Genomic DNA, 12,623 nt, shown 5'->3' with positions numbered 1-12,623 from the left:
CCAAGGTAGAAAATACGTTCCATGCGAAATGACTCACAATCAGATAGTTTCACTATAATTCCTACGTGAAATCGAACGAATGCGTAAAACAAAATATCATCGTGCAAAAAGAAAGACTGTATTAGCATACTCTAGATTTATAAACTATACGATAATAAACTGTACGATGAAACGATCAAATTATTGTATAAAATTATTAATAATCGTTTGGTTAATTACAAGTGTAAGCAATAGCGGAATGTGAGACTCATTAAGCGCTCTAATTAGCAATGTAATCGTACAGATTTAATAACCATTGGTTATCATTAAAACAAGTTACACCATCTGGTGGTCTTGCGAGCAACTGGTTTTATCAGTATATCATTTATTGTTAGATAAACGTTAGCGATTCGTTTGATATTTCTCTTGCAATGATACTTTTTTGCAATCAATCTGTTATTATATCCGTTAAGCGATTCGCGTGATGCCGTTATATGGTGAAATCAAAAATCCGGTTACCATACACCCCTGAGAGGGTGCTTGGCAACCGGAAGCACCAACAAGAACAACGGTGCCGCACGTACAGCTGGCAAAGGTAATACAGGGTGGCAGATGTCTTTCTCAAATGTCGCTGTTGAATATCATCGAGGGTCACGTCTGGAAAGTGTTTTCCTCCCCTCCGTGGGTCCTCGACATCATCGACGTGGACGACGAGGAAGATACAGACGAACGCGTTGACAACTTTTCGAATCGTCATTGATTAGTCGAACGTTCACTTTCTAATAAATGTTTGACAAATTCTGAATCTCGGTAACCTTTACACTCGGGTGTCAATTGATAGAAACAACCTTACGCAACAGGTAGTATGTAAATTTAAATAACACGTAACGATTAATCATCGTTAATTGAAATCCTTCCGAAGGATTACCGAATGTTTCTCTATTCTGCAAGAATTAAAGGCTAATAAAATGGCACACAAAACGCACCACGCTGCGAACGAAACGGAGCTCGAGACGATGGCACAAACGGAACTCTCAAGGCTGAAGAGGCAATACAGGATAATGGAGAACGACCGGGTCGCTTGCGTGGAGGATGCGAAATTACAGCTTCGTAATCAATTGAACATAATCGACCGTTTGGAGTACGAGAAGGCGGAGCTGCTTCTTCGTATTAAAACCGCCAGCTCGAAAACGTTTATCCGTCAGGATAAAGAAATGGAGGAGAAGCTCAAGTGTTTGTTAGAGATGCAAGAAAAATATGAGAATATGATTGAAACAGAGAAGCAGGAAATAAACGAACTCGACGATCATATCCGCAAGGTTTGCCGATACTTCGATCGCTGTCCCAAAATCTCTGCTTAATTGTTTTCTTTGCAGTTAACGAAGGAAACCACGTACTTGAAATCAAAAGTTCGAACGGATATGCAACTGAAGGAGTTGTCTCTACGACAAGACAGAGTGTCTTCGATGTTGGAGAATCGTTTGGAAGTGGCGACAAAAAGATTCAACGTTGTAATTACTCAAAATGCGAAACTTCGTGAAGAAATCGAAGCGTTGCTCATCGAAAGGACCCAATTCACTACGCTTTGGAATAAACTTATCAATCAGTTGAATACTGGGAAGCAAATTATTAACGATTTGGTAGAACAAACTACCATCGCGTTTAATCAAAGGGACGAAGAGATGAATAAGATTCAAGCGCTTCGCGATAGGTATTAATATTTATCGTACCCTAAAAATGTTGCTATAAAATAAAATCATGGAACTGTGCTACTGTGCACGGCGATATTCGAAGAACAGCCGAGAAAGTTGCAAAAGATCGGATCGTTGTCCCCATAACTTTGAGAGTTGCGTTAACGACCTGAAAGTTATTCGTATTTCGTGTAGAATGATTTATACTTTTAGTCGAAGTAGAAACTCGGAACCGAGTGCAATGGCGCGTGATAGTATCCGCCGATCAACCTTCTCGATTCCATTCATCCAATATTTTTATTTGTAGGCTTGTTAATCCACTTGCACTTTCATCGCTTCCGTCAACAGTCTAATCTCTATCATTTTTCTTTCAGAGGAATAAGAGATTTGAAGGCGCACGTGTCAGAAATGTGCGAACTACAAAGAACTTTGGACAACGAGATGAAATTGCAAGAATTCCTTGGAGTAAAGGGACAGTATCGCGAGATGGTCGATTTAAATATCAAACGAGAAGCCGAAAGGAAAGCGAAGCTGGAAGAGAAACAAAATAAGATTGCTTCTTATAAAGAAATTTTGTACATGATCAAAGAATTTACTGGTATTCCTTTTCTTTTCTTTTCTTTTCATTCATTTTCAAAATGATTGAGAAATTAATGTTTGCATCTTCGTATTAGGCGAAGAAGAGATCGACAAACTGATCGCGCATTTTATCAAACAAGAGGAAGAAAACTTTGCTCTCTTCAGTTACGTGAACGAATTAAACGATGAGCTGGACGGCCTCCAAGCGAGGATGTCCCAGTTGACAACAGCTATCGAGGAAGCACGTGTTCTGTTCGAACATCGTGGCCACGAACAGACTGAGACATTGGAGAAGCTTAAGAAAGAACTCGAAGAGCAAACTGTTCTTGCTGATACGTCTGAAGAAAGTCTGATACAGGTGACGCTTCTCTAATCTCATCGAATATCGAAAACCTATAAAATCAGATTCCTAGATTAAGATCCTTTCTGTTCCTTTAGAAATCATTTCTTTTTCACCCTTGATCGATCTACGAATGATTTTATTACATTTGTTCCAGTGTGACGACGTAATGGAGAAGCTACTGAAGGGAATCGATTCCCTGTTCAAAGCGATTCGTTGTGACAATTCACCGATCCTCGAACTACTGGGTGATCATGATCAGATAACAAGAAACAACGTCATGTTGTACTTAGGAATTATCGAGAAACGTATAACACATATGTTCCACAAAGTTTATTGGATAGATAAAGCGACGAAGGCGCAACATTTGCGACTCGATGAGGAAAAGAGGCCCAAATTGAAAGTACCTCCTATTGAATACATTGCCCCTACCCAGCCTTGTGCCCTGTGAGTCCTTATTTCCTACCTCTATATACCTATGTATTTTTTTATTTTAAAATACTTCCCTTTAATGTTTCCTGAATATCCCCCTATCTTGAAAAATTGCACAGATGCGTCGAGAAAGCAGAATTACAAATCGTGTCCGAAGGATTGGAACGACCATTGACACGCGATGAAGCCACTAAAAAGTTGAAAGAAAGGCTCCAAGAAGACTATTCAGAACTTCTGCATAACATATCAGGTTGTCACTTACCGGCAGCTAGGAAAATCATACAAAAACGATATCAATAAAGTGATCACGGAGAGTTCTTAAACTGAGTACAGAATCATCAATCTTCATAGGCGAGGAAGAATTTTAACATTCATATTTTTTACATCCGTATAGCGAATATATTTATGGCACAATGATGATCGCTATCTTATGTGATTTATAAAATATTAACTATAGTTTGTTTATAACCATCGTTTTAGTATTATTTTAATACAGTAACATAGCATTTATGAGTATTTACTTTATTACTTTGCGATCAAATATATTTATTTACAAGGAATTGAAAATCTTCTTTCAAGGCTTTCGTACCTCTTCCTTCGGTGCACGTTTTTTAGCGACTTTGATCAGTCGTTTTAGTTCACGGATCGTTTGTTTGATTTGATTCAATTGTTGCTCGACATCGTCTTTACTGACGGTAACGGCAATACCCTTTCTCTTACAGATCTGTTGATACAGATTCCAGCAACAAGTCTTTACCTGCGTGTGCTCTAGATTTTTCTCCGCCGTAGTTACTTTTATCTTAGAGACGATCGTCTCCCATTTACGGGCTCGCGCTTCTGCCCTGTCGCGTCTAGCTTGTAATTGCGCTAATTGATTATTCAATCCCATGAATTTTTCGGTCTTTGATTCCGTCATGTGATGCTGTAACGAAACAGAGATTTCCTCTTGTCATTATGTAATTACAAGCGAAAGGCTGAATAAATTTTACACTCTAAAAAAAAAAAACAATTACCAGTTCCGTTCCCTGATGCTCCAATATTTGAAGATTCTTATCTTGGTGCTCGGCTAAAATCATTCGTGCCTCCATTAAAGTTTCATAACGATTAAAAATTTCTGCGATTGACTGAAATTCTCCTGTATCGTTGACAACTTTATCCAAATAAGTTTGATACTTTTTATATTCATCCACGTGTTTCTTCATCTTGTCACGAGTTTCTTTCATATAATTTAGCCTATCGATCAAATCGTTGACCTGAAACATACATGTTTAACTCAATCAATGCAATCAATACGATACGGAAACTAAACAAATTTGTTTACTGATATAATTTTGTGTTTTTACTTCTTCCATCCGCTTCGCTTGACGCTCCCGTTCCTCTTTGATTTTCATCTCGGCGCGTTCGCGTTTTTCCTGATTTTCCCTTACGAATCTATTGAATTTTATAAATGATTCACGCAATATCGACTCTTGCAATCTCATTTCCCTCCACTGTTCGTCCATGATTTTTCGCTTTTTCTCCTGTTCGACCCATTTCGCTTGTAATTTCTTCTCGACTTTTGCTAACTCACAACGAGCTCTAACTGCTTCTAATGCCGGGTAAACTCTTGGCTTATCCCATTCCGGATACTTTCTAATATAGAAAACATAGATTTCAGATTATAAAGCATCTTTTATAGATGTTAATTTCTTTTACAAATGAAATGAAAAAAGAAAGTTCACAGGAAAAACTAAGTAGACAACCTTTTTCATACAGAACTTTTTACATCGGTTTTCCTAATTGTTACCGAACTGAAAATAAAAGAATGCACAAAGTGTACTTGCAATGTGTCATACGTTCATTATAATAATTAGTTTTGTTACATTACTTAATGTTACGATCTTCCTGCTTCGACAAGAAATATTCCACGACAGCTTTTTCTGAATTTGTCGTAATAGGTGCTCGTCGAATAAAATGTTTCATTCCTTTATGGTTCGACGTCATTTTAACTGTTTTGAATCAATAGAAATTAATATTTAACGTCAATATTCAATAAATTTTTAACAAAACATCAAACGATGTTATAACTGTTCACAATGTATTGATCAAACAATTTGAAATACAGGTTTGCTTTCTTACCGTCAAAAAGTCCCTAGGTATTTTAATGACGCGCTAATGAAACATTCATTATTCAAATAAGATAGGACAATCGACCACGTGGACACCAGATATGCAAAGGGCGGGTAAAATACACCTAGAAAAATTATATCTAAAATAATTAATTGTATTTTATTTATTTTACATTTTTACAAGTAGGCAATAACAACAATATGAAAAATCAGCGTACGTTATAAGAAAAGTAAACAATAAATATTTCTTTAGATAATTGTTTAATCTTTGAAATTTACGAATGAACCTCCTGTCCCAAAACCGAAAGTTGCTTAAGTAATTGTTTTGCATTAATAAATGTTGTTGAACCATATGTGATTCGTTTATTAAACCCAGCCCCACTTTTCTGTTTTACATAGTCCACTAGATTTTGATATTCTATGTAATTTCCACCACCAACAATAAAAACAATTACATCTTGGAATGTTGGTCGATTCTTTGGCATTTGTTCGGTATGCTTCAGCTGCTTTGGATCTAAATAACAGTAATCGTCCGTTTGAGACGATTGTCTTGATTCCATTAATTCATCAACTATTTTTGTGACTGGTAAATTATGCTTTTTAACAACTAAATTTTTTACTCCTTCCATCACAAAAGAAGATCCTTGATTCATAAGTTTTGAAAACATACTAACTGTCTTAGTTCCACCACCTTCATAACTGTGTTGAATTTCTGCTATTCTAGTATAACTTCTCAATCTTTTGATGTATACTAAAGGATTTAAATCACAACCAGCAGCAGACAATGCTGCCTCAAGTTTATTATACTCGCTATCCGACATATTGGTATAAAGATAATATATAATAGCAAGACGCAACTTGTCCTCTGGAGTACCACAATCTGGATCGCTTATTGTTTCCAATACACTTCTATCTAATGTTTGCTTGCACATTATTTTTTCTTCTAATTCAAAAAATGTATCCAATCTACGAGATTTTATGAAATTTAAAATACCTGTTGCAATTGATGTATGCATATCTATCAATCTCTTCATTTCTAAAAGTTGCGGTAAAGAATTTACCGCATTTGTCAAACGTGCTGTATTATTGGAAACCATTGACAATGCTACTTCGCTCTCATTATCAATACCCATAGAAGATTTAAGTTTTTTAACATCCTCTTCAAAAGTACGATATTGTTCTAGTTCTTCTTGTATAGCCTCAGCTACTCTAGGGAATGGACTGCCCTTGTGTTGGCACCAAAATCTATCTTTATTGTCCAGCTCATAAGCTCTGGTCTTTGATCGTGTTCCACCTGCAGGAGATCTTCCTACATTTTCCTCAACAACCAACCTATTTAAGGCCATTTCCAATACATCGTGTGCTAATGCTTGATATGTCCATGTATGATGTAATAGTGTGGCCATATCTATATTACGATCTAATATTATAAGAAGTGGTCTCTGAAAACTATAATGGCCACTTGTTTCACTTTCAAATAAATTATTTCTTGTGTCCCAAACATTTTCTCTTAATTTTTTGTCTATCATTTTGGCAACCATTTCAGCCGCATTTCCTCTTGGACATCTTATGATTGGAACAGTTCCCAATGTGACAAATACAGAAAACAAACAATCAACAATAATATCCATTACAGATTCCATTTCAGTGTCTTTTACTTCACCTCTGTTAATTGCATGATAAGATATAACATCGCTATTTTGATGTCTAAGAATAAATAAATCATCTTCTAAAGAGATGAAATTTAAATATTGATCAAATACTTTGTGAATATTTGATACAACACCTCCAAGTAAGGCTGCAGCTGCTAAATCTTCCATTTTTTGTCGAGATATCGGTGAGATAAAGTTTAAATGATAAATATCATATAAACCATTCTGTAAATCCTGTCCGATCCTACCAAGATTTTCATCTGTTGGTGCACAAAAGTAAATTGCTGGTACCTCAGGAATAGAATCTCTGTCAGAGTGCAATTGCATGTGGAGGGTAATGCCAAGTTCTCTAAGTTCTTTTACAGATATTAATGGTGAAATAATATCTTGTCCAAGTCGATCGTAAATTAAAACTTTCCATACTGGTACCGATTCTTCCAATTTTTGCTCGGGTTGATTTAAATTTAACATCTGTTTTAAGGCATTTATCTGCCTGTCACGTAAACTCATCATGGTTAACCCGTTTTATAGAAATCTTTACTTATACAAATCTTTTGTAACAAGTACTTTACTACTTCTTAGATGTGAAGTTTTTGTTAGGTTAATATATGTAATTTTAGGACTACATAAAGAACCAAACAATTGGAAATATTATATCTCAAATACATACATATGTCAACATTCGACTTTTAACTGTGGATTGTCAAAAATCATCCACGCAGCATAAAGTTCTGCTAGAACTCAATTCTTGCAATATAGGACACATCAATAGTTCTACGAAATGACGCAAAACCTCTAGACTACTATTAATAATCTTCAAGAAATGTAATACAAAGAACTGTATATTTACAATATCGTTAAAAAATATACATTGTTACATCTAGATACTATGCGAAGTTTTAGATTATAAAATTAAAATCATATGCGAATAATAATTCAACTTGAAATAGTTAGAAGTTTTTTATGATCTTATTGGTAATATTGGCCGGCAGCAAAATGGCGACCTCATTTTACTGGGAAAGTAAAATCAAGGAAAAGTTTGATGTTAATATTAGGCTATCGTGCGTGACATGTAAATAATAAACGAAATTTCAATTATATAATATTAAAAGAACTATTTTAACGTTTAACATATAACATACATTGAATATTCGATGAGTTTTCGGTGATACGTTTCTGACAGCGTGTCCGCAATGGCCGATGACTCTACTTCTCTGCCAAAAAGGCGTCAATTGGTAAACAAACTAAAGATAACTTTGGAATTTAACATTAAATACAGTTGTTTTGTATGAAATTTTTATCAAAGTTAGATGAAAATTTTATATTTATTTTGAATTTAATTATAGCGGGAAAGAACTAGAAAGTTATATACAGATGACTGGACCATAGGCGACGAGGAAATCGAGGGTCGTAGGACTTTCCAACTCGATGAAAAAATTGAGTGTGAAAGATACAACCTGAATAATTTCAGTGGATTATTCCGTGAAATGAATGGTTCTGACTTAAACTTATCGTTTCTCCAAAAGCATGGACTCAGTATACCGCTGCTCTTCAGAGATAAATCTGGATTGGGATTAAGAGTTCCCAGTTCAAATTTTTCAGTTAATGATGTGAGAACATGTGTTGGTATGTTTAACATATCACTTTAAACTAAAGATTGTTGTAATTAAAAATATATCATTCAATATGTTGTATCTGAAAGAAATGTTTGTTTTTAGGTTCCAAAAGAGTATTAGATGTAATGGATGTTAACACACAAAAGAACGAAGATATGACAATGAAAGAATGGCAGAAGTATTATGAAGATCCTAATAAAGAGAGATTATTAAATGTAATTTCTTTAGAATTCAGCCATACCAAGCTAGAAAACTATGTACAATCACCTGCATTGGTACGGCAGGTTGATTGGGTGGATGTTGTATGGCCAAGGCATCTGAAAGAAGCACAGGTAGAATCTACAAATCTTTTGGAAGATATGATGTATCCAAAAGTACAAAAGTACTGTCTGATGTCTGTGAAAGGTTGTTATACAGACTTCCATGTTGACTTTGGTGGAACTAGCGTTTGGTACCATATCTTAAGAGGTGGAAAAATATTTTGGCTTATTCCTCCAACTGAAAAAAATTTATCTCTTTATCAAGAATGGGTACTAAGCGGTAAACAGTCCGATGTCTTTTTTGGAGATATGGTAGACAGATGTGGTAGAATAAGTTTAACAGCTGGCATGACATTGTTTATCCCAACTGGTTGGATTCATGCTGTGTATACCCCTCAAGATTCTTTAGTATTTGGTGGAAATTTTTTACATAGTTTTGGTATTGAAAAACAGTTGAAAGTTGCACAAGTTGAGGAACATACGAAAGTTCCACAAAAATTCAGATACCCATTTTTCACTGAAATGTTATGGTATGGTTATAAAATTATAGAAAACGTAAATTTTTAACTATCATGGTCATTCACATAATCATTATATTCGTAGGTATGTTTTGGAGAGGTACGTTCACGTACTCCTCGGCAGGAGTCACTTAGATATTACCGAATCACAACGTCAACATTCAGTTCCACAACATCATCAGCATCTGCATCTAACACCCTTCGAATTACATGGTTTAAAAGCAATAGTTATGTATTTACACTCATTACCTTCTACTAAGAAGAATGTGCCTGAGCTGATCCACGATCCCGTTGCCTTAATTCACGATGTTCGATGTTTGGTAGAGCAACATAGACACGATAATCCAGACGCGGCTGTAACAGGAAATCCTGTTTTACCACCTCCACCTCCGTTAACAATTGCCGAAAGGGTAAGTGAAACTTACTCATCCTTACAATAGGATGTATTCATTTATAACATAAATTTATTAACAGGAACGTCTGAGGGTAACCAAAAAAAGTTTTGCAAAGATACAAAGGCATCACTCGCAAGAAAAGTCTGAAAGAGCTTTCCCACGACGAAGGCGTACTAGGTGTAAAAAGTGTGAAGCATGTACAAGGACTGATTGTGGGGAATGCATGTATTGTCAGGATATGGTGAAATTCGGTGGAAGCGGTCGTGCGAAACAAACATGCTTAATGAGACAATGTTTGAGGCCCATGCTTCCAGTTACAGCTGCTTGTAAAGTTTGCCGATTAGACGGCTGGGGGCAACCACCTGCACCACTAATGGGTATGTACTTTTTCGTTACGATGTTAAATTTTTAATTAAAGTAATAAGGAGAGGTATTTTAATTTCCGATCTTTAATCCAGGGAAACCAACACCAACAGCTCCATCGAGTTTAGTAGAATGTTCAATATGTTTTGACATTGTACATCCCGAATGCATAGGATTGGATCCTCAAACTATAACCGTTAGCGATGATTTACCAAACAGCTGGGAATGTCCCGAGTGTTGTGAAAGCGGTCGAAATTTAGACTGTAGGCCACGTCAACCTAAGGCTCGTGCTCGAAAACTTTCCGTATCTAGCGCAGCTTCATCAGCACCTACAACAGATTCTGAAAGGGCAACTACACCAAGTAAACGTTCAAGACCCGATCCCAGCGATGTAAGTCCCCAAATGGAATCTGAAACGGTCTAAGAATACGAAATATTCATGGTTTCTATACAAAAAATTCCAGGCATGGAATGACAGAGAACCGGCTGAGGGTGAACAGCGAACAGCTTTGCGTACACAATTAGCTGTACAATTAACTGGTTCAAGTAGTAAGTCATTGAAGAGGCCCCACGTGGTGGTTAGGCCTGTTCCACTTCTGCCTGTTCAAAGACCAGGGCCTGATTTTAATGGACAATCTTTAGCATATGACAAGACAGCATTACTTGCTATTTTTAGATTTTTAAATGCAAAGGACCTGGCGAATTGTGCCTTGGTTTGCCGTACATGGGCCAGATATAGTATAGATCCTAGTTTGTGGAGAAAATTGGATATGTCTCATTCTCATCTAACAGCTTTGCATTTAACTGGTATTATACGCCGCCAACCGGAAAATCTGTCTCTTGACTGGACAAATGTAACTAAAAGACAATTAGCCTGGCTGTTAAGTAGATTACCACAGCTCAGAACATTATCTGTACAAGGTTGTACGTGGGCTGGAGTCTGTGCTTTGAGAACTTGCACTTGTCCGCCGCTTATCACGTTAGACCTCGGTCATGTATCTGGACTAAATGATTCGAGTTTAAGAGAGGTCCTTAGTCCACCTACAGATTCGAGACCTGGTCTAATCGATAAAACTTCAAGATTAAAACATCTTAAAAATTTATCTTTGGCTGGATGTGATATAACTGATGTAGCTTTAAGGTATATAGTTCAACATTTACCTTATCTGGAGACGTTAGATCTCTCTTCTTGCGGCAGAGTTACTGACGCTGGTGTAGCTCAATTAGCAACTCCATCAGCGCAGGCAGTAACGAATTTATCATCACTGAATCTGGCAAATTGTAGATTACTTACAGAAACAACATTAGATCATTTGGCAAGGTGTAAAGTGCTTAAACGTTTGGATCTCAGACACACAACTCAAGTTTCCACTCAGTCTGTAATTAAGTTTGCTGCCAAAAGTATTCACAATTTGCATGTAACGGATGTTAAACTAGTGGAAGAAAAGAAGTTCAAAGTTGAAGTTACGTGAAAGGAAATGTATTTGTTTACGAGAATTTTCGGCAAGTGCAATTTGATTATTGTATAAAACCATGAACAGTAATTAACGTAACGCCGAACTTCGTGGAATAATTATTTATTTGTCATGAAAATCCATCAGCACTGTATCGCATCTTCATAATGTAAGAAAGTGGACCTGACTAGTATAGGATTTCTATTCGATAACCTTCAGTTTTATCGACGTCACTATGCAATTTGAGCAAAAAATACTTGATTCGAAGTAACCAAGGATTATTTTATTTTCTGCTTTTTTTTATAGTAGATGTTGTCTTCCTTTATTCTTAAAGAATTCTGTACGCGTTTCAAAAATATTTTAATGAATATAGAATATTAAATAAGTAATGCAGATTCGATGAACAATATACACAAATGACAAATGTAAAGCTGCACTAGATGTTTTTGCGATTTTTGGAGAAATATATGTTTAGTTCGACGTTCAGTGTAACGAACGAAATCATTACTTACTTAATATTCAGTATTTTGTTAAATAAAGATAAAATATATCAATGTAGAGATTTTTACTGTTGTGCCGAAAAACGAGCGTACGGTATTTGTTTTGCAATTCTATACAGATGTAGAAATACGAAATGCGGGTAAACAGAGATAAAGAGTCTGTAGTCTTGCGAAGAATTCGGCGAAATAGCGTATCGGCTATTGATCACCTATATATTAATAACAAGAAAAGAAAGAGGTATATTTATTTGTATGTGTGATTGGATAAATTTCCAACGTGAAGATCACTAATTTGTTAAGTCGCAAAACTGAAGCAACCTACTGACCATGTAAACTCATTACTCTAACTATAAAAACGAAAGCGCGCAATGAAACATATTCGACTATTCCATTTCATAACGTTAGATAGGTTAACATTACGCTGAAAAATATGTACATTACATTAATGTTTTAATTATTGACCTAAACTATGTTGAAGGTAAAATTTTTTTTTTTTTTTTTTTTTTTTTAATGTAAACGAATGTACATACGATTTTTTTTCATTTTATGAATTTCAGTTTTATTTTGTTAATATGCATATTATGTGCGTAATTCGTGAGTGATAATAATACCGAGCAATAAGAAGTTAAGTACTTGCACTTTAATGCTACCATTAGCTCATAAATTTATTGTATGTACAATTAAAGTATCACGTATTGTTTGTATTATCTCTGTGAAAAATATCACCTAGAAAAAC

General features: G+C 35.6%; 4 protein-coding genes across 8 annotated transcripts; 2 read left to right on the top strand and 2 right to left on the bottom strand.

Annotated features, from left to right (window-relative positions):
• The first annotated feature begins 387 nt into the window (after nt 1-387).
• LOC117600364 (coiled-coil domain-containing protein 63) lies at nt 388-3,439 on the top strand. 3 transcript variants are annotated; one of them, XM_034315712.2, is made up of 7 exons: nt 388-839; nt 902-1,298; nt 1,356-1,690; nt 2,045-2,268; nt 2,345-2,607; nt 2,747-3,036; nt 3,141-3,439. In XM_034315712.2, the coding sequence occupies exons 2-7, from the start codon at nt 948-950 to the stop codon at nt 3,319-3,321; spliced, it is 1,644 nt and encodes a 547-aa protein (XP_034171603.1). In that variant the 5' UTR covers nt 388-839; nt 902-947; the 3' UTR covers nt 3,322-3,439. The 3 variants fall into 3 exon arrangements, with proteins under 3 accessions (XP_034171603.1, XP_034171602.1, XP_034171601.1); XM_034315711.2 differs by having other exon boundaries at nt 388-842; nt 931-1,298; XM_034315710.2 differs by having other exon boundaries at nt 389-839; nt 931-1,298.
• A 156-nt stretch (nt 3,440-3,595) lies between these two features.
• Nucleotides 3,596-5,106, bottom strand: LOC117600365 (coiled-coil domain-containing protein 42 homolog). The gene is made up of 4 exons (XM_034315714.2): nt 4,889-5,106; nt 4,365-4,653; nt 4,035-4,274; nt 3,596-3,943 (listed from the first exon to the last, which is right to left on the bottom strand). Exons 1-4 carry the CDS (start codon nt 5,002-5,004, stop codon nt 3,596-3,598), a joined length of 993 nt encoding a protein of 330 aa, XP_034171605.1. The 5' UTR covers nt 5,005-5,106.
• Nucleotides 5,107-5,361: 255 nt separating this feature from the next.
• Slh (sec1 family domain containing Slh) lies at nt 5,362-7,534 on the bottom strand. Its single transcript, XM_034315707.2, has one exon. The coding sequence runs from the start codon at nt 7,292-7,294 to the stop codon at nt 5,405-5,407; it is 1,890 nt and encodes a 629-aa protein (XP_034171598.1). The 5' UTR covers nt 7,295-7,534; the 3' UTR covers nt 5,362-5,404.
• Nucleotides 7,535-7,778: 244 nt separating this feature from the next.
• On the top strand, nt 7,779-12,404 carry LOC117600359 (jmjC domain-containing histone demethylation protein 1). Of its 3 annotated transcripts, XM_034315700.2 has the most exons (7): nt 7,779-8,016; nt 8,128-8,407; nt 8,500-9,187; nt 9,261-9,585; nt 9,650-9,947; nt 10,029-10,324; nt 10,398-12,404. In XM_034315700.2, the coding sequence occupies exons 1-7, from the start codon at nt 7,975-7,977 to the stop codon at nt 11,403-11,405; spliced, it is 2,937 nt and encodes a 978-aa protein (XP_034171591.1). In that variant the 5' UTR covers nt 7,779-7,974; the 3' UTR covers nt 11,406-12,404. The 3 variants fall into 3 exon arrangements, with proteins under 3 accessions (XP_034171591.1, XP_034171593.1, XP_034171592.1); XM_034315702.2 differs by lacking the exon at nt 7,779-8,016 and having other exon boundaries at nt 8,254-8,391; XM_034315701.2 differs by lacking the exon at nt 7,779-8,016 and having other exon boundaries at nt 8,273-8,407; nt 8,484-9,187.
• The last annotated feature ends 219 nt before the right edge of the window (nt 12,405-12,623 follow it).

The sequence above is a fragment of the Osmia lignaria genome, chromosome 15, assembly GCF_051020975.1.
Source record: "Osmia lignaria lignaria isolate PbOS001 chromosome 15, iyOsmLign1, whole genome shotgun sequence".
Lineage (NCBI taxonomy): Eukaryota > Metazoa > Arthropoda > Insecta > Hymenoptera > Megachilidae > Osmia > Osmia lignaria.
This window is presented reverse-complemented; position numbering and strand designations above follow the sequence as displayed.